General features: G+C 46.9%; 1 protein-coding gene across 1 annotated transcript; it reads left to right on the plus strand.

Annotated features, from left to right (window-relative positions):
• The first annotated feature begins 5,414 nt into the window (after positions 1 to 5,414).
• Positions 5,415 to 10,064, plus strand: LOC130519563 (uncharacterized). The gene is made up of 5 exons (XM_057023105.1): positions 5,415 to 5,849; positions 5,938 to 6,033; positions 6,115 to 6,251; positions 7,439 to 9,398; positions 9,595 to 10,064. The coding sequence occupies exons 1-5, from the start codon at positions 5,415 to 5,417 to the stop codon at positions 9,679 to 9,681; spliced, it is 2,715 nt and encodes a 904-aa protein (XP_056879085.1). The 3' UTR covers positions 9,682 to 10,064.
• Positions 10,065 to 23,244: the final 13,180 nt, after the last annotated feature.

A 23,244-nucleotide genomic window follows, 5' to 3' on the forward strand; every position in this document is an offset into this window, starting at 1 on the left:
GGTCGGGTGCATTGTGTTTTGGGTAGCAGCCGGAGGCAGGGACCTTGGCGGTCTGATCCCCGCTGCATAAACTGGCTCTAGGGACATGGAATGTTTTTTAGGGGAGTGCTTGTGGCAGCTACAACTGCTCCAGTCTCTCTGTAAAGGGTCTACCTATGGCGCTGTAGCAGACGGCAGCCACTCCTCGCGCTCTACAGCACTGTGTGTGTTTTTACTCATTTTAGCTTGTTTTTTAGTATTTCACTTCGTCAAGAAGTTACTTTTTATGCATCCCATGGATACGTCGACCGCACAGAGAAGAACCAGACCTCTCACTTACTCCAGAGAGGAGTTACTGGAACTCATAAAAAATAAACACGGATGGAGACACCGGGTCCCAGCTGAGCTGCAGCGACGCTACAGAGGCTGCAAAGCCGGGGCTAAAGTACAGGCGCGGCGAACAGAAAACCAGCGGAGGCACAAACCATCGCTCCCCTCCGTGATTATGGGCAACGTCAACTCTTTAACCAATAAGATAGACGAGCTGGCAGCCCTGGGAAACCAGCGGATTTACCGTGAGTGCAGCTTGTTTATTCTCACAGAGACGTGGCTAACCGCTACCATACCCGACGCTAACGTGGACCTGCGAGGATTCACCGTGGTGAGAGCGGACAGGGACACAAAGGCATGCGGGAAGAGCAAAGGAGGGGGACTAATCATCTACACCAACAACCGTTGGTGTAACCCTGGCCATGTCTCTGTGAAGGCGGTTTTGTGTTGCCCAAATCTGGAACTGTTAGCCGTCAGCATGCGGCCACATTACCTGCCCAGGGAGTTCAGTCACGTGATCGCCCTGTGTGTGTACATTGCCCCCACGGCCAATGGAGCAACTGCGTGTGAGAAGATCCACAGCGTCGCTGCACGGCTGCAGACCAAGCACCCTGAGGCCCTCCTGATCATCTCTGGAGACTTCAATCATGTGACCCTGGACTCCACACTGGCTGCTCTCCACCAGGTTATTGACTGCCCCACAAGAAACAACAGGACGATCGACCTACTGTACACCAACGTCAAGGAGGCATACAGAGTCATCGCTCTCCCCCCCACTGGGCAAGTCGGACCACAACCTGGTGTACGTGCAGCCCCAGTACACCCCACTGGTCCAAGGCAGGCAGCCTCCACACGCTCCATCGGGAGATGGACTCCTGCAGCAGAGGAGGCTCTGAGGACTGCTTCAACATCACGGACTGGGATGTACTGCTGGGGGAACATGAAGAGGACATAGATGGGATGACCGACCGTCTCACACACTACCTCAATTTCTGTGTAGATGTGGTTGTCCCACAAGACTGTACAGTGTTATCCTAACAATAAGCCATGGGTAACACAGGAAGTCAAGGATGTCCTCAATAAGAAGAAAAAGGCCTTCAGAAATAAAGACAGGGAGGAGATGAAAGAAGCGCAGAGGGAGGTGAAACGCTGCTTGAAGGAGGCGAAGAACACCTACAGGAAGAAGGTGGAGAAGAAGCTGGCTGATAACAACATGCGGGACGTCTGGGAAGGTGTCAGGACCATCACTGGTCACAAGGCCAAGACCAGCACGGAAGGGGGAGGAGTGGAGAGGGCAAACGACCTGAACCAATTCTTCAACAGTTCAGTCAGCCCACTCCACTCCAATCCCCTGCCCCCCACCTCACCAGCCCAGCGCCCCTCCACCCCTCCCCCCCACTCCCCAGCAGCCGAGCCCCCCCTCTACCCTCCCTCCCTCCAACCCGCCACCCACCACAACTTCCCCCAACTCCGCCTCCCCCCCTCCACCTCCCCTTCCTCTACTGACCTCCCTCCTCCCACCCTTCCACCCTCTACCACCCCCATCCCCCTGCTCTCACCATCCCCCCTGCTTCACAGCTGACCAGGTGAGGGGAGAACTGAGGAAGCTCCGGCCCCGAAAAGCAGCTGGACCGGATAGAGTCTGCCCCCGGCTCCTCAAGACCTGCGCTGCTGAACTCGGGGAGCCGCTACAACGGGTCTTCAACCTCAGCCTGGAGCTGGGGAAGTGCCCACCTTATGGAAGACGTCCTGCATCATTCTGTCCCCAAGAAGAACAGACCGAGTGAGCTGAACTACTTCCGGCCGGTGGCACTCACCTCACATCTGATGAAGACTCTGGAGCGGCTCTTCCTCAACCTCCTCAGGCCCCAGGTGCAGCACGCTGAGGACTCCTTACAGTTCGCCTACCGGGACAAGGTCGGTGTAGAGGACGCCATCATCTACCTGCTGCACCGAGTCCACTCGCATCTGGACAAGGGGAGTGGCACAGCGAGAATCCTCTTTTTGGATTTCTCGAGTGCCTTCAACACGATCCAGCCCCTTGTCCTACAGTGTAGTGAAAAAGGGTAACAGGCATAAGGCGTTAGAGGCACAATGTGTGGATGTAATGTTTAACCTTTGAGCTATATTTAGACCTTCACAGTTAATGATTATGCAGACAAAACTTACTAGCCATTGTCACTGTTCGAGCACCTGCTATATGTATACGTGTCACTGCTTAAATGTATGCTTTAAAATGGAAAGTCCGGGGAAGTTGTTAGAGGGTTAATGGAAAGTATGGGAGTAGCCAAGGCATGGTCTTGGGATGGTCTGTTGAGTTTGTTTTTAAAAAAAAACCATGTAAGGTACACCTGACTTCTGATAAGTAAGGAAAAAGGTACCGAACGGTGGAAAATGAGTAAAAATAGCTAATCAGAAGGAGGAGCCCGGGGCGGGGTAGCCCCAGGCTCCAAATAGTATAAAAGAAGGACAATTCTTGTCAGTATTCAGACTTAGCCTGGGCTACTTCTCATGCATGGTGAATTGTGGATCGACGATAACCATTGTTGGATCGTGAACCAGCTGACCCTGACTCATCATTCGACTTTGTTGTGGTATCCCCGCACTTCACTTCATTGGCACTGGCATAGTATTTTGACTTAATGAAAACATAAGTTTGAGTGTTTTTAGCGTAGGGGAAAATCCATTACAGTTTTGGCGAGCCAGCCAGGAGGCAGCGCTGGACCTGACAGCTGCGGGTGCTGAGCGGAGGTTGGGAACCCCACGGGCCCACATATCCACCCAATAACAGGTGAGATACCAAAAATCCTTTTTATTTTTGAAATTAATGGGGATCCGGCCTCCGTCGGACACCTGTGGTTTGAAGGTACCAGTAAAACTGTCTCCTAAGAACCTAGAACATAGAACATAAAATAAAAAAAAGAACACTAATTGTGTGTATGAGCAGTAATAGCTGGTAAGCGAGCCCAATTAAATGTGTGATTGAGAAATAAATGGATGTGATTGAAAAATGTGTATTTAATCTTTGATTTGCGTTTGGATTGCCCTATCACTCACAGGTACAGGAACAATAGTGTACAGGTTGGTGGTGTATGGGAAGAGTGAACAGGGAAGTTCAATCAGACGGGCTGGAACGAAAGCTATCCAGGGAGAGCGTAGAAAAACGGTGTGAGGAACGGATAAGCTGAGTAAAAGGTTGTTTGCAAATTTTTTGTGTTTATTAAGGACAATCATACAGAGGTATGTATTGATCAAGAGTTAAAAGTACCGCCTGAGGAGACGTCAACCACTAGGCCTCTTTGAGGAGTGGTCCTAGGCAGGGAAAGGGAAAACTGCAGGTAGCAGTGAAAGGTGAAACGGTTTTAACGTGTTGAGATGTTGTGTTATTGTTGTGTGAATAAAGGTAATATTGTTGTGTGAATAAAGGTAATAGGAGTGAAAGGATATAGGTGCAGATATAGAAAATTGAACAATAAAGGCATAAGATAAATATAGTAAAGTGTAATAGTGATCATAAATTAATAAAGAAAAGTAGTAACATTAAAAAGCGACCAATTAAAATCACCCCTAGTATAAATAAAAGCAAACTGAGTCTGTATCGGTCAGAAGCTGGGGCGGAAGGAGGAAAAGGAAAAAGGGATTAAAAGAAGTAAGAGTCTTTAAGATCACTAAAAGGTCACTGTAAGCTGCCATAAAACATCGGTTCCAACTCAAGCAAAAATACAAATGAAATAACGCCAGTAAAAGTAATTCTTGCCACTCACCCAGCGAACAAACGAAAAATCCAAAAATGTATGAAAAATTGGCACAAAATTACATCGGGCAGAAATAAATGGCCTCTTGAAGGCAGTTTTGATCCTAGGAGATGTGATGAGGTGGAGGAGGAGCTGAGAAATAAAGAAAAAGTATGAAGAAACTCACATGTGGAAAAGGCTGGGAAATGCTGAGCAGAGGGACATCCTGCAATACTTCAGGATGGAGGCCACTCGGGACCCGAGGATGCACAAAGGTACTGACGGTAGGCCCCCACCCCTACCCCAGACAGGGCAGGACAGTTTGTAATAAGGGATGAAGAGACGGCAGAAGGGATGATTACAGGTAAGATAAGAGTTTAATAAATGAGGATGAGGAAGAACTGAGGGAACAGCCAAGCAGCAGCCAGAGAGATGCGTGCACCACAACAACACAAACACACCTGAGTAAGGGAACATTCGGAAAATACACAACAAGAGTGAAGATGAGGATGGTAGGGAAAGGGAGAAGATGCAGGAAAAAGAAAATGAGAGAATGAGAAAGAAAAGAAAATGAGCGAGTGAAAGTGAAGAAGAAAGGAATGAGAAAGAAAAAGAACGATTGCAAGAGTTAATAAAAAGAAGTGAAGAGTTAAGATTAAATGTTCACAGAAAATACTGCCAGAGGACCAAGAGGTGATAAAAGTAATGCAGAATGGGGGACTAAAGCTCCACAGGAAAACCTGCCAGACAACCGGGAAGAGGAGGACGAGCCAGAGAGCCAGTATGAAGAGGAGGATGACGATCAAGGAGAGAGCGACAGCAATGCGGACCAGCAGAGTGATGACGTCTCCGAGGGGAACTGGCTACTGCTATCCCAAGACAGGAGCGAAGAAGCAGCGGTGTCCAGTACTAAGAGGTCAGGACGAACCTATAACGTACAGCTACAGATGAGAGAAGGGGAACGAGAGTCGGATGAAGCTACGACAGCGAAAGAAGGATCAACCCCGAGACACTGAACCAGATGAAATATGCCATGGGATGTGCCCATGATAACCAAGGGAGGAAGAACGACTATCGGTACGTACCATGGTCATTTATGGATATGATAATGCTTGCAGGAGGAAAACTAACTCCCCTGGCAGAAGGAGCAAACAAATGGATCGAGAAGCTGGAAGAAATCACTGGAGGAATCAAGCTGGCAGCAGGTGACATCAAGGCGCTGCTGATAAAGATGGCAGGACAAACAGCGGCAGCAGAGATCTTCAGAGACGCTGGATATGGCGCGACGACAGAGTCACACCAGTTTGACGAGGTATCCTTTGACCAAATGCGCACACGGGTGTGGGAAGCTTTGAGGGAAAAGTACCCCTCATGAATGGATCCCGCCAAGCTAGAGAAGGAGACCTGAAGGAAGAGGAAAATCCCTCTCAGTTCCTGCATAACTATCAGAAGACGTGGAAGTCCGAGACGGGGAGTGAGTGGGACAGTACAGAAACGACAAAAGCTCTATTCATGATGTATGTAAAAAATGCCATGCCCAAAGAGGTGCAGACCAAACTGAATGGAGTGGTGGGACTGATGAAACTAACATGGCCCGTTTTCTCTGAACACATAATACATTATGTAAATGCTTACAGAGCTGAGAAACAGGCCCTCGAGGACCAGAAAAAGATGATGGTGAATAAACTGACCCAACTGCAGATCGGGGAGCTGGCAAAGCAAAAGAAGGAGCGTGAGAAAAACAAGACCCAAGCAGTTGTGAAAGCAGCCAACCCAGAGCCCGAGAGGGAGCCGGAGATGGAGAGGGTAACACAAGCACCCATAGTCACACCTGTAATGTCTCTACCTCCCGCTCCCCAGGCGGCACCTGTTATGCCCCAGATTCTCCCTGCAGTGCCACCTGCTGGTCAACTCCAAGCCCAACCGATGCCACCAATCCAGTTCTACCTCAATCAGGGAGGAAGAGGAAGCACCCAGCAACCAACAGCTGGTAGAGGAAGGGGTGGCCCGCCCATGAGAGGAAGATGGAGGAGACCTCAGGGACCACAGCAAATCCAAGGGCCCCCACTAGGACCAGCGCCAACACAATACCCGAACGTACTCCAGTGCTGGGGATGTGGACAAATGGGACACCTGCAACGACAATGCCCAGTCAACCCGTGGGCAGGACCACAGAATCCTGGCCCAGGGCCCATCCAACCCGGAACCGTACCTGCCGTACAAACCAATGGACCATGGATGGGTCCAGCGGCGTACTGGCAATAGGGGTGCCCAGAGGAGCCAGAGGGGAAAGGAATTATGCCTATACTGACACAACGGCCAAACGCAGAACCAAAAATAAATATAACTGTGTATAATCGTGGATACCAATTCATGATAGACACAGGGGCCACATATTCCTGTATAGGTAGAGATGGAGCCAACCTTCCCCTCTCAAATTCTAAAATTCGGACAGTAGGCTTCTCTGGGAAAACTCAAGTAACACCAATGACGATACCGGTTCCATTGCAAATAGGAAAGAGAACAATTTATGCATCTCTTTTATATACAGCAGAGGCACCAACCAATCTCTTGGGAAGAGATGTACTGTGTCAACTACAGGCGGAGATTAAATGCACACCAGACGGCATCTACTTTGAAGTAGCAGGCGAAAGGCCAGGTAAAAAACCTGTCCCCATGATGTCATTAACAAGTTCTACAGAATCTCCGCAGATGATGCACCACACCGCAGAAGCTCAAGTTTTCTGGTTAAGACTGACAACATCGGATTCCTTCCTCTACTACGAATGGGAAAGCTGGAGACCGTTGGTAATGAATCACTACTGTTCGAAAGCCCACACTGTTTATATTATTGTATACTGTTAGAGTTTATCTAAGTAGTATGTTTATTCATTGTTATTTAGTTTTTTTCCTTGAAGTTTCATATTTCCGATGCTCACGAATGCAACACAGATGTCCGACGCTCTTGAACGCACCACTGCCGTCTGTGCATGTGGTACTTTAATTAATTAATTATTCACACCCGATGCAACTGTAGAGAGTGAGTGTCCATTCAGATGCAGCTACGCTGAGATAATTTCACCTTTTTTGCCTATTTTTCTCCATTTGCCTGTGCTCCTGTGGTTTATTGCTGTGTGTGAATGCCATAAGGTAAGGAGTTGGCAGTGCATAGTTGTACTTATTTAGTTGTGTATAAGCTAACTTTATGTTATGTTAATGTGTGTTCAAGCTAATAATAATAATAATATCTAAATGTCTTGTGTTAGGTGATTTGTTGTGGGATAAATGAGAATTGAACTGTACTGCTTCATTTGCGGTGTTGCTCATTTGATTGTGTTTGTGTATTTGATGTGTGCTTGCTGTGCTGATGGATATTCGTTGTGTTGTTGTTGCAGACCCCAACCTCTCCTTTTTAACTACGACACACCTAAAGAACCGACACTGCAATTACACTGCACACTGTTGTACGATGAGAATCACACTCAAGAGGAGTACGAACAGGGTTGGGATGAGAATATAAATAACAAAATCACAGTTCTCCAGTATGAAGATATCGTAGTGGGCCCACAAGGAGCAGCTGCCATGGTGAAGTTGCAGAATGATGTGACCAATTGGTTCCAAATCTCCGACTCAACGCCACACGTCACTCTACTGATAGCGGACGGATACGAATCACACGATCTGGGACCTATGGTAAAGAAAGCAAGGCAAATCGAGCACTGGATAAAAACAGACTGCCAACAAATCAGCGAGTCTCCTGATGGACAGTTCTTCAAGATCGCTTTCACCCTTGCAGACGAGGCGGTAGCAGAAAAGGTTAGACTCCCTAGGGAAAAAGTTAGGCACATGCTAATAACAGAGGAACACGCCACACTGTTAGAACAGGTTCCATCACAAGTGTGGTCTCAGCATAAAACTGATGTAGGGTTTGTTAAATCAGCTGAACCGCGGAAGTTTAGCGTAAAACCAGGTGTTAGATTACCCCATCAGAGGCAGTACCCCCTTAGTCCAGACAAAATTGAAGGTATAAAATCAACCATAATAGGGTTAGAAAATGCAGGCGTTCTGATAAAGACGCGTAGTGCATGTAATACACCAATTTTTCCCATTAAAAAGCCCAACGGTGATGAGTACAGGTTAGTGCATGATCTCAGGGCTATCAATGCCATAGTGACCGAAGAGATTCCAATTGTGCCTGACCCTCACACATTGTTATCAAATATACCTCCGGGTACTAAGTGGTTCACGGTAATCGACCTATGCTCTGCATTTTTCAGTGTTCCTGTTCATCCTGAATCTCAATATCTGTTTGCATTTACTTATATGAATCAACAGTATACATACACTCGCCTGCCACAAGGGTTTGTACACTCCCCCTCCATCTTTAACCGCATTCTTGCTAACGATCTTAACCATCTAGACATCCAATCAACTACCTTGATGTATGTGGATGATATTCTAATTTGCTCTGATTCCAAGGAACAGTGTGAGAAAGATTCCATCATTGTGCTGACTGCTCTAGCTGAGGGTGGCCATAAAGTAAGTAAGAAAAAGTTACAGTTTTGTCAACAAACGGTGGAGTATTTGGGCAGACAGCTAAGTGGGGACAAAAGGCATATTGCCCCGTCCCAGTTGGAAGCCATAAGCAAAATACCGAAACCACAAACTGTTGGTCACATGTTGTCCTTTTTAGGTATGGCCGGTTACAGTAGACCATGGATTTGTGACTATGCTCTCAAAACAGCCCCATTACGAGCCATGATCCGTGCAGCAGGACAAGGGTCGCAATCAGCCCGGCTGCAGTGGACCGACGAAGCAGACGGAGCATTCCATCTGCTAAAGAATGACCTCCAGACTGCCCCGGCGTTGGCCAATCCAGATTATAGTAAGCCATTCCATTTGTACGTGGCAGAAAGACAAGGATATGCATGTGCAGTGTTGATGCAAGACAGCCCCACAGATAAACAACCAATCTCATATTATAGCACCAAATTGGATAGTGTGGAGGAGGGGCTGCCACCCTGTTATCAGGGATTGGCAGCAGCCGCCTTTGCTTACAAAAAGGCCTCAGTAATCACAATGGGCCATCCAGTATTCCTGTATACGTCTCATCAACTGCATGCAATGCTCACAAGTCCACGATTTGTGATTACTCAAGCACGTCGGACAGGTTATGAGATCCTGCTATCGGGACCTGACCTGACCATACAAAGATGTACAAATATCAATCCAGCCACAAGAATGGTGCTACCCACAGAAGGGGTGTCACATGATTGTCTTACAGAAACAGAGAATTTTATGAAAGTAAGAGACGACTTGTATAATCACCCCATCCCATCCGACCTGACACTGTTCGTAGACGGTTCATGTGTCAGGGGTGAGACGGGGACCAGAGCTGGGTATGGCATAGTACAGCTCAAGCCAGATGGCACATATACTAGAGTACAAATCGTTAGCTTGGACCAACCCTGCTCTGCCCAATTGGCTGAAATCAAGGCGTTAACAGCGGCGTGTGAATTAGCAGCTAATAAAAGAGCGACTATTTATACAGACAGTGCATATGGTTACGGTGTATGTCACATTAATGCAAGCATTTGGAAGCAAAGAGGTTTTGTGCGTGCAGATGGCACACCGGTGATACATGGCCAAGCAGTAAATGATTTAATACAAGCCATGCAGCTTCCCACCGCATTGGCCATAGTCAAGTGTGCAGCACATCAAAATAGTAAATCCCCAATTGCCATAGGGAATAACTTAGCAGATGAAGCAGCCAAGGAAGCAACGGGCCAGGTCATACAAGGACCCATGTTGTTTGAAGAAGATTGTGCCCCCATTACCAGTTTGGCTTCACTAATTGAAGCACAGGACAAAGTCTCTGCTGCAGAGAAACGTCTTTGGGTACAAAGGGGAGCTGTCCGCACCTCGCATCCCCATCCAGGGTTATGGCGGGGTTTCAGAGGACATTTTGTTTTGCCATTGTCGTTGTTACCTATTGCAATAAAAGATGCATGAACCTGACCATTGTTCTAGAGCACAGGTCATTAGGAAATTACAGGCAGTCTGGTGGTCTCCTTACATGACACCCATGGTTGACAGAGAATTGTCCTTGTGTCCCCACTGTCCTAAGTACAATGGGCCAGATTCACCAATATGTTCTTAAGAATCTTCTTAGATTCTTTCTTAAGTTGTTATTCAGAAGTTTTTTAAGAAAACCCTACGTCGGATTCATCAACGCGTTCGTAAGCCCCAGAATTGTTCACAGCTGTGTTCTTAGATTGATGAATGCCATCTGTTCGTAAGTTGAAAGCGCGTGCCAGGTGAGTCTAATTAACATACGATTAGCATAAGTCACCGCCCACTAATGCCCATAAAAGGAACTGCAGCAGGACCCTGTAGACAGAGCGATGCCTCTCCACGCCTGATTTCTGACGCCGTGTTGATCAAGAAAGGATGGCTAACACGCTTGATAAAATTGCCTCAACCCTGATGACTATAGCCAACACGCTTAAAGAAATCAACGAGAATGTAAAAAAAAGAATGTAAAAAAAAATAAACGTGTAAAAGCTGTGCTCGGATTGTGACAATAATGCATTTTATTCACAAACGGGCAATTAATCGCGCTCGAACGTGAACCGCGTGCCTGGAGTCTGGCCCCATCATTGCGTCAGGACGCACATCCTCACGGGGTTGTGGCTCTGTGTCTAAACACATCCAGCGCCCCTTTAACATGCTGATGGTGCGTTCAATGGTGGAGCGACTGCGCGCATGCATCTGATTGAATAAAACTCCTGTGGAGTCTGAGGGTTGGTCAGTGGTGTCAACAACCAGGGAGCCAGGGCATATCCTCGATCCCCTAATAAAATAAATCAAGATAAAATCAAATAAAAAGACAGTTTTGGCATGGTTTCCAATTTGGTTGATTAATGTTAAGTCATTGGCACATTTACATAATTTTAAAATTCTCCGTAAATCACCAAAAATAGGAAATAAATAAATAAATAAATATGACAGAATTATCATTGTAATATTGAATTTTATTGAACTGCACAAGAGAAGAAAACACAACCATGCCAACATGTCGGCACTGAAATGTGCGCAAGAGTACTCCTGAGTGTTCGTAGGATTTGTTCTTACCTACGCATAAATCCAGGATAAGAAGAAATTGGTGAATGCCACAATCTTCGTAAACTGTTCGTAAGTGGGACTTAAGAACAAATTTGTTCGTAAGAACGCTTCGTGAATCTGGCCCAATGTTCGGAAGATGTTCACACAGCCCTTGGCTCACATTCCACTACCAGACGGTCCTTTTCGACACCTGATTATGGATTATGTGGATATGATTGATCGTGTGGAAAGGAAAAGATATGTTTGTTGTTGTTTGTAGGTTCAGCAGATGGATTGAAGCATGCCCCACCTCTAAAGCTGACTACAAGTCTGCAGCAAGGTTTCTGTGTAGAGAAGTGTTTCCCAGATTTGGAATGCCAGACACAATATCATCTGATAATGGCCCACATTTTGTTTCTCGAGTTATACAGGAAATGTTCAGGCTTTTGGGGATCAAGCAAAAGTACGGGTGTGTTTACCATCCACAGTCTCAAGGTTCGGTTGAACGGGCGAATGGTGTTCTGAAAACTAAAATATCTAAGATCATGGCTGACGGCAACGGGAAGATAACATGGGTGGACGCTCTGCCCATAGCCTTAATGGCTATGCGTTCTCAAACTAACCGATTAACCCATCTAACTCCTCACGAGATGCTTACAGGTCGACCCATGCCTCTTCCTCAGATCAGAGGTCCAGTGGATGGCCCAGCTTTGAACAACTGGAGCGTGAACTGGGTGACTACCTACGTGCATTAACTCAAATCCACAGACTTGTGTTTCAACAGGTGAAAGAAGCCCACAGCAAGGACGAGACACACATCCCTGTTGACGTCCGTGACGTTCAAGTGGGGGACCTCGTGTTCATACGGGTGTTGTGACGGCTCTGTCGTGCCTCACTGTTGTCGGGGCTGGCTGGAAGAGCAATTCCCTGGCTGACCTGCAGGGGGAGTGCCAAGCGTTTCCAGTCGACCCAGCATGTTCACCTGCTCACCTGTGGCCCATCTGCTGGGATTGGCTGCCTGACGGGTCCAGGTATAAAACCTGTCTGGAGAGCGTCGAGGAGGGCCCCTCTCGTCCTCTCTGGTGTGCTGCAGTGGAGTTCGTCAGATGAGCCCGGAGCTTGTCACGGCCGCAGGAGTTTGGAGTTTCCCTCTTTGTGACTATTTGGACTTTTCTGTTTTATATTCCACTAGGTTCTTTAATAAATGTTATGTTGGGTTGAAAATCCTCATCGTTGGTCTCCCCATTTGTATGTCATGGCTACCTTGAGCCAAGTATTCGTGACAGTGTTTAGACGCCAGTGGAACGAACCGCGTAGGGAAGGACCTTTTAAAGTTGTACTTACCACCCCCACTGCCCTAAAAGTTGAAGGTAAGCCCTTCTGGTTCCATAAGAACCACTGCACCCCGCCACAGACCTCCCGACCCTCCTGGACACTTTCCAGGTCCGTCGGAGTCTGAGCATGCTGACAGGAGACGTATAGTCACCCTCTGGCCGTTAGTCCAACACACTCCTCCACAAGCTCCTCCCACAACCTCTACCTCAAGCTCTTCAAGCTCTCAGTCCCGTTCCCCACATGGGGAACGCAGGTCCGCCAAGGTGGCAGCCCGCCGGCTTCGCCAGTCACACTCTTCTGATTCGGAGTATGTTGATACTCCCACTGCCAGTCCTGGGCCGGCTGTATCACCGTTTCCGGACCGCCCACCCACGCCTGGAAAAGACATTCACCTACATCCTTCTGATGGCAGTAACCCTGAGGATGCTGCCATGGATTCATCAGATTCGTCATCCTCGCCGCCGGGGCCGGATTGGCTCGATGATTAGTTGCATGCTGATGGTGTTAACCCTTAACGGCTTAACAACGGGGGAACTCTTGATGACAACTAACCCGAACACACACCGTACACAAGCACTAGACACGTGTGCCCTGGCTATGATCACACTAGCAACTCACAAGGGAATAGTAAACAGGAACAATGGAGAAATCAAGTGGATAATGCATGTCAAAGCAGATACTTATGATTTTGTATTAACAAATACTGGGAACCGAGTCAATAGGTAAGCATTGGCTGGGATATCCCCAAAGCATGGACTGCCGTGGGGAAGGGACGGTGATCATTCAGGTAAGGTGCACACAGTCAGGATGTCAAAATGAGCAAACAGGACAAATCCTGACAGTGAAGGAAGCCGAAAGTAAAGTAAAATTGCTAAATTCAAGACGGAAAAGGGATCTAGATAAATTAAGACGTCACATTGGGACACAATATGTTCCAACAGTGGATAATGTACTCGGCAAAATCAATGTTTGAAGCTAGCCAATGGAAAAACAAGATTGTATTGCCTGCTATAATGCTAAACGGCTACCACGAATCCAGACGATACCAGGAGGTGAACTAGGTGAATGCCCGGACATCACTAAATGCTTTGCCCTCTGTGCAATGGACATGGCAGGAGGCTTACCACCATTACCGGGGTGGGATAATGATAGGAAAGTCTGCCCCACGGTGCTGTCAGAAGACGATTATGATGTAGTGAAAGCACTACCCCCAGTGGTGCACAAACCGGCTAACATTATCTTCCCTTTCTGTATAGCACGAGGAAGGGAGGTGGAAGAAGTTGTCGACAGAGAATCACCGGAATTGTCGGACGCGGGAGAACTGGTGAGAATGCAGCAGAATCGACTGGTACCCGGAGCTAGCCTACGGGAACACCACAGCAACCATCAAACTATGTGAGACCGCCCAAATTCAATGTAAACAGATAGTACCAAACGGGGGAGCAGTAATCTATGAACAAATCCATCCTACATAGCTCAATACAGTTTATTAGACTTGTCGTATGGCACAAGGCCATTGGGAGATGTCTTTTGGACATGTGAAGGTAATGACACTTTGATGCTAACTCTACCACCAAGTTGGGAAGGGATATGTGCCCCATTAATGTTAACGGGACAACTGTCAATTACGCAAAGGGCGCAACAAAATCAGGCATCTCCTAGGGCTAAGAGAGATACACAGGACTCTATTGAAAATTGGGAATGGGACTGGAAAGCAACAAATGAAATTTATGTCACATGGGATCAGGTCCCATTTGGTGTACCAGAAGATCAAGTAGCCATAGGCTCCGGATGGATAAAAGCCGGACGAGGAGCAGGGTCGATTCCAATTTATGGCTCAATTGCAAATGCTCAATATATAGCTCGAAATAGTCGTTGGATAATTATTTGTGGTACAATCAACAGAGGTTCATGAATTATACTGTAAAAGGACTGTCATTAGTGCGGGAACAATTGCATGCCACATCAATGATGACTTTACAAAATAGGTTTGTGATAGAATCACGTATGGCAGGAGATCAAGGAATATGTGATGTAATTGGGGAAGAATGTTGCACTCTGATACCAATGCACACAGGTGCTAACGGCAGTTTGACAGGAGTTCTGAACGAAATGAGAAAGATGCGTGACGAGCATGTAAGAAATTCCAATTGGAACACCCAAGTTAAGAGTTTCTGGGACTGGATGGGAAAGTTGGGATGGCTGAAGTATTTAAAAATGGCTGGGATGGTACTGGAGGAATAGTGCTGATGGTATTGCTGGTGGTCTGCTGCATCATCCCATTGCTCCGTATATTAATATCACGCGTTTTGATTAGCATAGCCGGACAATATCCTGTAATACAAGTGCAAATTGAACCAGAGTCAGAGTATGTTGAAATTGACCCACCGGAGTCAGAGTATGTTAACATTGACCCAGAGTCAGAGTATATTGAGCTCACAAATATACCAAACAATAGGGAAAGAAATGAAATGATGGCCACCCGCTCCCCACAAGGTATGTAACACTAATATTGTAATATAATAGTAAAGACTAATACTAATCAGTAGATAGTATAATCAGTAGAAAAGTACGTAGAGTGATTGAAGTAAACGGATGTTATGAGAAACTTAATGACATGTCTCCATCACAGACTTTTGAAAATGGCGGAGGCTTTCTATACTGGACCCCAACTGACCATGGACGATTGGCAGCCACACAGCACTGATACTAGAGACGCAAATACATACACACCCCTAGGAACACGACATGTAGAAGCAAACACACATACTCCCAACAGGTACCCAAGATGGAGCGAGGGAGTCCCTGACCCGCTGATGGAGGGGTCAGACGGACGTCAGACGGAAGAGCCAGCGAGCCTTCTACTAGGTCTATCTGCGGCCAAGGAGGGATGGTGCCCCCCGGATTCCGGTACAGCCCAGAGAGTCCAGAGGATCCAGCAGACCGGGGCCAGCTCGTGATCCATGAGGAACAACCAACGGCAGTGGTTCCTCCTATGGCCAGACCATCATCACCCAGACGACCACCTCCCCTGCTCGTCGTCAGCAACGAGGACCAAGTCCGTCTCTCCAGTTTCCTGAGCTGCCCTGTTGAGCAATACAGTCCAGAAGACCTCCGTGCTGAGATCGGTGGGATGCCTACCAGAATCTATACCACCATGAAAGTAGGCTTGACCCAAGCAGCCCGACAACAGCTTCAATGCGTTCGGAAACAGGCGTACCAGCAGACCCGAGAACGAAGCTTGAGGAACCTGCAGAATGAACGCACTACGTTGAGCAAGCAATTGGCTGCAGCACGGCGAACAGCTATCGACCTGCACAACAGGTTGAGGCAACAGCAAGAAGCATATGATCGAGCCAAGGATACCATATCACACCTACGTCAAACCAAACACTCCTTGCACGCTTCTGTAGCGCCAGATTGCCCCATGGTAATAATGCCTTGCCTGGACTGAATAGTCATCCGCGCAGGGGGGAGGAAAGAAGTTCCCTGCGGACACTGCCTAGCCACCGCCCACACTCCCCCGAATACCGGCGCGAGGAGTAAATGTGTACGACAAATGTTACTAATGTCTGATGGAATAACACGGTGATGACCTATGCTAATGTTATGACTAACGATTAATGGTTCTGGAAAAATTACATAGTATGAGTGAGAGTGTGTTATATATGATAAGGCGATTTTAACAGGTAGATATGAATAAGTACTAGGAAAAGGGAGCATAAGCTCCAAGGCTATGAGGGTTTTGTTTGAGAGGTGTCTACCTGTATCAGCCTGCCTGTTTGGCGGATGGGCAGCGTGCTGAGTACAAACAAACGCTGGCAGAAAAGTTTCCTATAAAAAAGTCTTAAGGAGTATTCCTCATAAGGGTACCAGGAGAAAAGCTCCTTGAACAGACTAAGAGTAACTGGCTGTGCAAACAGAACAGACTGGGTTTGTTGATGTGATAATCATAATATAATCATGAAGTATATCCAACCATGTATGAACTATATATATATAATATTATATAATATATATATATATATATTATATATATATAATATATATATATTATATATATACACACACACTTATACCAATGTGTGATCTGTAGTAGTGTAATGCTACCCTTTGCCACCTGGTTGGGGTTTTACCTCACGCCACCAATGGGAGGATGTTTCCCTGGCCATGTCTGCGGGTGTAGCTAGGAGCCCAGCAGTAACGATCACTGGACCATCAGGATGGGCAAGTCCCGAGATGGGTTTCAGGTGGAGTTTCCAACTGCTCTTCCAGTTGGAATTCCGCTTTGTGGTGATCCTTACTGAGGGATGGTTAATTCAAATAAATACTGAAGTGATAAGTGTAGTACCCTCACTGATTACTGAATTAGTAATTTCACTGAGTGCTGTAGTTTTTGCTGTAACTTCTTTTACCTCATGAAGATGTGTACCTTTGTGTTTTACCCTTGTTAGAGTGGTCCTTGTCAGGACCACAGGGGGGAATGTAGTGAAAAAGGGTAACAGGCATAAGGCGTTAGAGGCACAATGTGTGAATGTAATGTTTAACCTTTGAGCTATATTTAGACCTTCACATTAATGATTATGCAGACAAAACTTACTAGCCATTGTCACTGTTCGAGCACCTGCTATATGTATATGTCACTGCTTAAATGTATGCTTTAAAATGGAAAGTCCGGGGAAGTTGTTAGAGGGTTAATGGAAAGTATGGGAGTAGCCAAGGCATGGTCTTGGGATGGTCTGTTGAGTTTGTTTAAAAAAAACCATGTAAGGTACACCTGACTTCTGATAAGTAAGGAAAAAGGTACCTAACGGTGGAAAATGAGTAAAAATAGCTAATCAGAAGGAGAGCCCGGGGCGGGGTAGCCCCAGGCTCCAAATAGTATAAAAAAGGACAATTCTTGTCAGTATTCAGACTTAGCCCGGGCTACTTCTCATGCATGGTGAATTGTGGATCGACAATAAACCATTGTGTGGATCGTGAACCAGCTGACCCTGACTCATCATTTGACCTTGTTGTGGTATCCCCGCACTTCGCTTCATTGGCACTGGCATAGGTATATTTGACTTAATGAAAACATAAGTTTGAGTGTTTTTAGCGTAGGGGAAAATCCACTACAACAGGACAAGCTTCTACAGATGCGAATGGACCCCTGCCTGGTTGCTTGGATCTCCAGCTACCTCACCGACAGGCCGCAGTTCGTCAGGATGAAGGACATCACGTCTGACACTGTGGTCAGCAGCATCGGTGCTCCACAGGGGACTGTGCTGTCCCCCATCCTCTTCACTCTGTACACCTCGGACTTCTGTGACAACTCTGAAATGTGTCACATTCAGAAGTTCGCTGATGACACAGCCATCGTTGGGTGTATCAGAGACGACGAAGAGGAGGAGTACCGGTGCCTGGTGAGGGACATTGTTGCCTGGTGCCACAACAACGGCCTGCAGCTCAACACCTCCAAAACTAAAGAACTGGTCATTGACTTTGGGAGGGACCGACCGAGACCTAGACCAGTTCAGATAGGAACGGAGGAGGTGGAGGGCGTGCAGACCTACAAATATCTTGGGCTGTGGCTGGACAACAGGCTGGACTGGACAAGCAACTCGAGGCAGCTGTACAAAAAGACCCAGAGCAGGATGTACTTCCTGAGGAGACTCAGATCCTTCAACATCTGCAGGAAACTCCTCTGGATGTTCTACCAGTCTGTGGCTGCCAGCGTCCTGTCCTACGCTGTGGTGTGCTGGGGAAGGGGAGGGGGGGGGGGTGTGTGACAAAAGCAGACCTCTCCAGGCTGGAGAAGCTGATCAGGCGGGCCAGCTCGGTGGTTGGGATGAAGCTGAAACCTCTGGTGACAGTGGCAGAGAGTAGAACTATAGACAAGCTGCGGAGCATCATGGACAATGTCCGCCACCCTCTGCACACTGTCATTCACAGCCAGAGAAGCCTGATCAGCCAGAAGCTGCGCCTCCCCAAGTACAGGACAAACAGACTGGGGAACTCATTCATCCCCCGAGCCATCAGGCTGTTCAACTCCTCACAGGGGGGAGGAGGGCCAACAGGAGAACTGGAACAACACTGCAATAACATAATACTGGTACATCCATTCATTCAGTTCATTTATTTACATTTCTATAGTTTTATATTATATTCTATTTTAATTATTCTATTTTATTTCTTATTTTATTCTATTATTATTTTTAATTTTTCAAAACAGTGCTGTACGTTTCTTTGGGGAGATGCTAATTTCCCTAATGGACACCCCCTAAAGGGATCAATAAAGTACTCTGATTCTGACCTCTCTGGTGGGGAAGGAGCCTGAGTTGGTGCGCGAGGTTGAGAAGTTCTGACTAGATATAGTTGGCCTCACTTCGACGCACAGCAAGGGCTCTGGAACCAGTCTTCTCGAGAGGGGTTGGACTCTCTACCACTCTGGAGATGCCGATGGTGAGAGGCGACGGGCAGGGGTGGCAATTCTCGTTGCTCCCCAGCTCAGTGCCTGTATATTGGAGTTTACCCCGGTGGATGAGAGGGTAGCCTCCCTTCGCCTTCGGGTGGGGGGACGGATCCTGACTGTTGTTTGTGCCTATGGTCCAAACAGCAGTTCAGCGTATCCACCGTTTTTGGAGTCCTTAGAGGGAGTGCTGGAGAGTGCTCCTTCTGGGGGCTCCCTCATCCTTCTGGGTGACTTCAATGCTCACGTTGGCAATGACAGTGTGACCTGGAGAGGGGTGATTGGGAAGAACGGCCCCCCTGATCTGAACCCGAGTGGTGTTTTGTTACTGGATTTCTGTGCTCGTCTCAGATTGTCCATAACAAACACCTTGTTCAGACATAAAGGCGTCCACATGTGCACTTGGCACCAGGACGCCTTAGGCCGCAGATCGATGATCGACTTTGTGGTTGCGTCATCGGATTTGCAAGGTGGTTGGTGCTGAAGAGAAATATTTTATCTTGTTAGCATCTTTTATCTTATTAGCATGTGTTATACTATATGTTTTGTTTTATGTTACAGTTAGTTTAGAAGTTAAGAATACTATATACTCTTTAGTAGGAATACACATAAGCAAGTCAGTTGACCCTTCCTTGACCTGAAGACTGGTCAGACAGTTGGAGCCAGCCAGACAGGAAAGGGTAGATCCCCATCGTAAAACATGACAACGTAGTTTACTGGTGTTGATAAGTTCCTTGGCAGGAATATGACTTCGGACCTGGACATCTGGAGAAGATAATGGACAAGAAGGACCACACCAACACCAAAGGAGGCTGGAAGAAGAAGATGGGGTCATCCAAGAAGAAGGACTGGATTGGACTGAATTAGCATCAATAATTTACATATATCTTTCTATATAAGACTGGGTCAAGGGATAGTTAGGTCGTCAGACTTCATGCCCTGACAATTGACTTTGTTGTTGCTAGGGTTATGAACTGGCCCGGAGCTCTGTAATATTTGTATCTTGAATTGATTCTGTTTGCTAAATACATCTGTTTGCTAAATACATTTTGAAATTGGCATTTGTTTACTTGAAGTCTTCATTTAAAGAACACGCGGATTGGCAGTGACACACGAGAGGTACTGCAATCCAACAATTTGGTGACCCCGACGTGATGAAGACAGAGAAGTCATCTGAGGCAAAGAATTCAACAACGGTCACTTCGGAAGACAACTGACGACAAAGGGATCCCTAATAAAAGGTAAGCAGACACCTGTTTAATCAAAAGTTCTGCACATTGGCAATTTCCAAAAAATTTTGTTGTCACTGTCAATTGAAGTGTCCTAGTTATAAATTCCAGATACAAATATAGAAAATATTGAAATGACTGCAGTAATAACGGTTCGAGTCCGTTAGCAATTACGGTTCGAGTCCGTAAATAGAAACGGTTCGAGTCCGTTAGCAATTACGGTTCGAGTCCGTAAATAGAAACGGTTCGAGTCCGTTCGCAATCACGGTTCGAGTCCGTTCGCAATCACGGTTCGAGTCCGTAATAAGTACGGTTAGAGTAAACCGTAACTAGTACAGTGCTGTATTGCTGTATGCAGTGCACTGTATATGAAAAAGATTTAGGTTGGGACTCGGAGCGCAGTTGACGGGACGGACACTCCCGACGCCCGAGATTTGTGTTTTTGTGTGGGTTGGAAAAGTGCCAGAGTGAACGTGAATTAAAAGGCTCTTTGTCCTTGGGAATTAACCCCCAGAGTGAAACCGGATCAAAGACGTTTGATCTAGAAGCTTGTTTCACTGAGGCATGGAGTTGACCGTTGGAGTCATTCACATTCAATCTCACTTGGGAGCATGGTTAAAGATGGAACTGGAATGTGGCAAAACGTGTTGGGATCAGGGAGAATGTTCTCCCTACCCTCGGTCTGTGGAAGAACAGTGGAAGTGTACTCTTGATCAGGTGGTGAGTGGCATGAAAGAACAGGACAGGGAAAGAGAATTGGATGCAATAAAAAAGTTGTGGAAGGAAGCTCAGAAGCAGAAGATACTTCCCCCTCCAGAGGTGAAGGTTAATTTAGCTGAAGCATTGTGTAAGTGGGAGTCAGAAATTCACACTATATTACAGGATCATCTTGATAATCCAAAATTAGGTTGTATAGCAGGAAAATCATGGCAAAAACAGGGTAAGAAGATAAGCGCCGAAGGATACATGTGTGGCTGTGACATGTGCAGCGGTGCACAATTGCAGAGCAAGGGGGGTTACACGAGTGCCCAATGAAGAGAAGTCTCCATTAGAAGATCCAAACCAGACATTGACACTTAACACCAGAGAAGAAATGGGGTACTTCTTGTCAAAGTGACAGGTTGACCTTTCCCTGAACCCGCCCACATCTGTTCCAAACAGTTACAAAACAGTTTTGCCATAGTCCTGGCATAGCCATCTCTGGACAACATGAGTAGTTCTACATCCGTGATTGGTGAGACGGCTGTGACCGTTATAAGAGAATTGTGTGGAAAAGTAGTTGAAAAATCCACGGTGTTTGTACAGCGTTCTCAGGCGTCACCTTCTGAGCCTTTGCAGCAAGAATGGTCTTTGGAGCCTTATAGTCAAACAGGGAGTTTTGGGTATGTGTTCCGTTACAAGACGGGGGAGCTGATTCTCTATCAGCGGGAAGAATCTTCCAGTGAGGGGCCTATGTTGTCGGCTACGATGTCTTCCAATGACTGGGGTGTGTTGAAACTGATCAAACCGAGAATGGTGTGTGTGACTGAAGAAGGCTGTGAAGAAAGAAACAACACAGAACAGAAACCTTCCACAGAACAAACATTTGTGAGCATTTGGTTGACGAAAACCTCGGGTACGGGAAGATGGTTCTATCGTGCTAGCTACAAGATGCAGATGGAAGAGATGTCAGGGAAACCGAGACAGTATTTTGTCTTGGATCTTTTTAGCTCAGACTGTGGGGTTTTCAGCAACGTGTTGACTCTACCTCTTGCAGCATGGATCGAAAAGATGCATGAAATGGATGATAAAATCACAAAATTTTTTTCACCATTGTCGTCTTTGGAACAACACTGTGGTGACGAAAAAAAGAGTCCTCCCTCGTGTAAGCCCACACCCATATCTCAAATGTATAAAAGACGTTCGTCTGAACCATACGTTACCCACTACCGGAGTGAAACACTAAGGAGAGCATGTCTACCAACAGAAGCGTCAAGAGTGGATCTGACACTCCGAGCAATTCCTATCTGTGGGATGAGGATGAGACACAAGCGGAACGCCCTCAACGTCGGCTTCGGCCTCGCAGGCTGGACTTTGACTCACTCATCCAACGCTTGGATCCCACGGATTCTAAGGAGTCTCTCACTCCTTGGCTAAGCCCTCCACCAACCCCACCCCTCGGACGTTCGGCATCGGATCCTGGGGTGTCCAGTCCTCACTCACCCTCACTGACACCACCCGTCAGAGACTCAGCATCACTTCCAGAGCTGTCCGAGTCTCTTCTCCAAGGCAGAGATCCTGCGCCGTCTCCGGCTTCTTCACGTCCAGGTTCTCCAATCTCTGTGAGCGGTGTGGAGAGTCTTTCACGCTCAACAACCCCTGATCTGCCTTTGCCCGACGACGCATCGGATCTCCCCGGGGTGTATGTAACGGTGCTGACCAGCTTGACGGCTGGGCATCTGAATTCTTTGGTCTGGTAAAAAAAGGCGTTCTTCATCTACTTAGCGTCGTCCTGGACCTGTACAAGGGTGAGGTTTGCAACGGATGTCGGATCGACCACCCCAGCCAGCGCCAACACCAGTGTTTGGATGTGATCGAACCGGGTTTCTACCGCAACAACTTTTACATGTTGATGAAAAGACTCTACACACCCAAGTTCATTCCTGCTATTCAAAATTTCCTGAAAGCGTGCGGTGTCAACGCTGACTACGTGAAAGTCAAGATCGCCGCAGAGACCCTTTTGCTCGAGCTGAAATCCAGCAAATTAATCTACACTCCCATCCAACAAATGTACGAGAGTATCGCCGACAACGACAGTGAGATTAAACAGGAACATCTGGACACGGTGACTCAGTACTGGACTGAAAACACTTATATCTGAAAATGGTGTTTTCAGATATAAAATGGGGAGCTTCTGGGGAAAAGTTGTAAACGATGTAGAAGGTGTCAAGATCCAATTGATCAAGGGTCAGATAATAAACATCTTGTACCAGGCTATTGAGAACAAAACGGCTTCAAACAAAAACATCTTGCTGGAAAAAACCAGAACGTGTGCAGTGAGGCCCTATGTTGTCGGCTACGATGTCTTCCAATGACTGGGGTG

This window comes from Takifugu flavidus, chromosome 22, assembly GCF_003711565.1.
Source record: "Takifugu flavidus isolate HTHZ2018 chromosome 22, ASM371156v2, whole genome shotgun sequence".
Taxonomy (NCBI): Eukaryota; Metazoa; Chordata; class Actinopteri; order Tetraodontiformes; family Tetraodontidae; genus Takifugu; species Takifugu flavidus.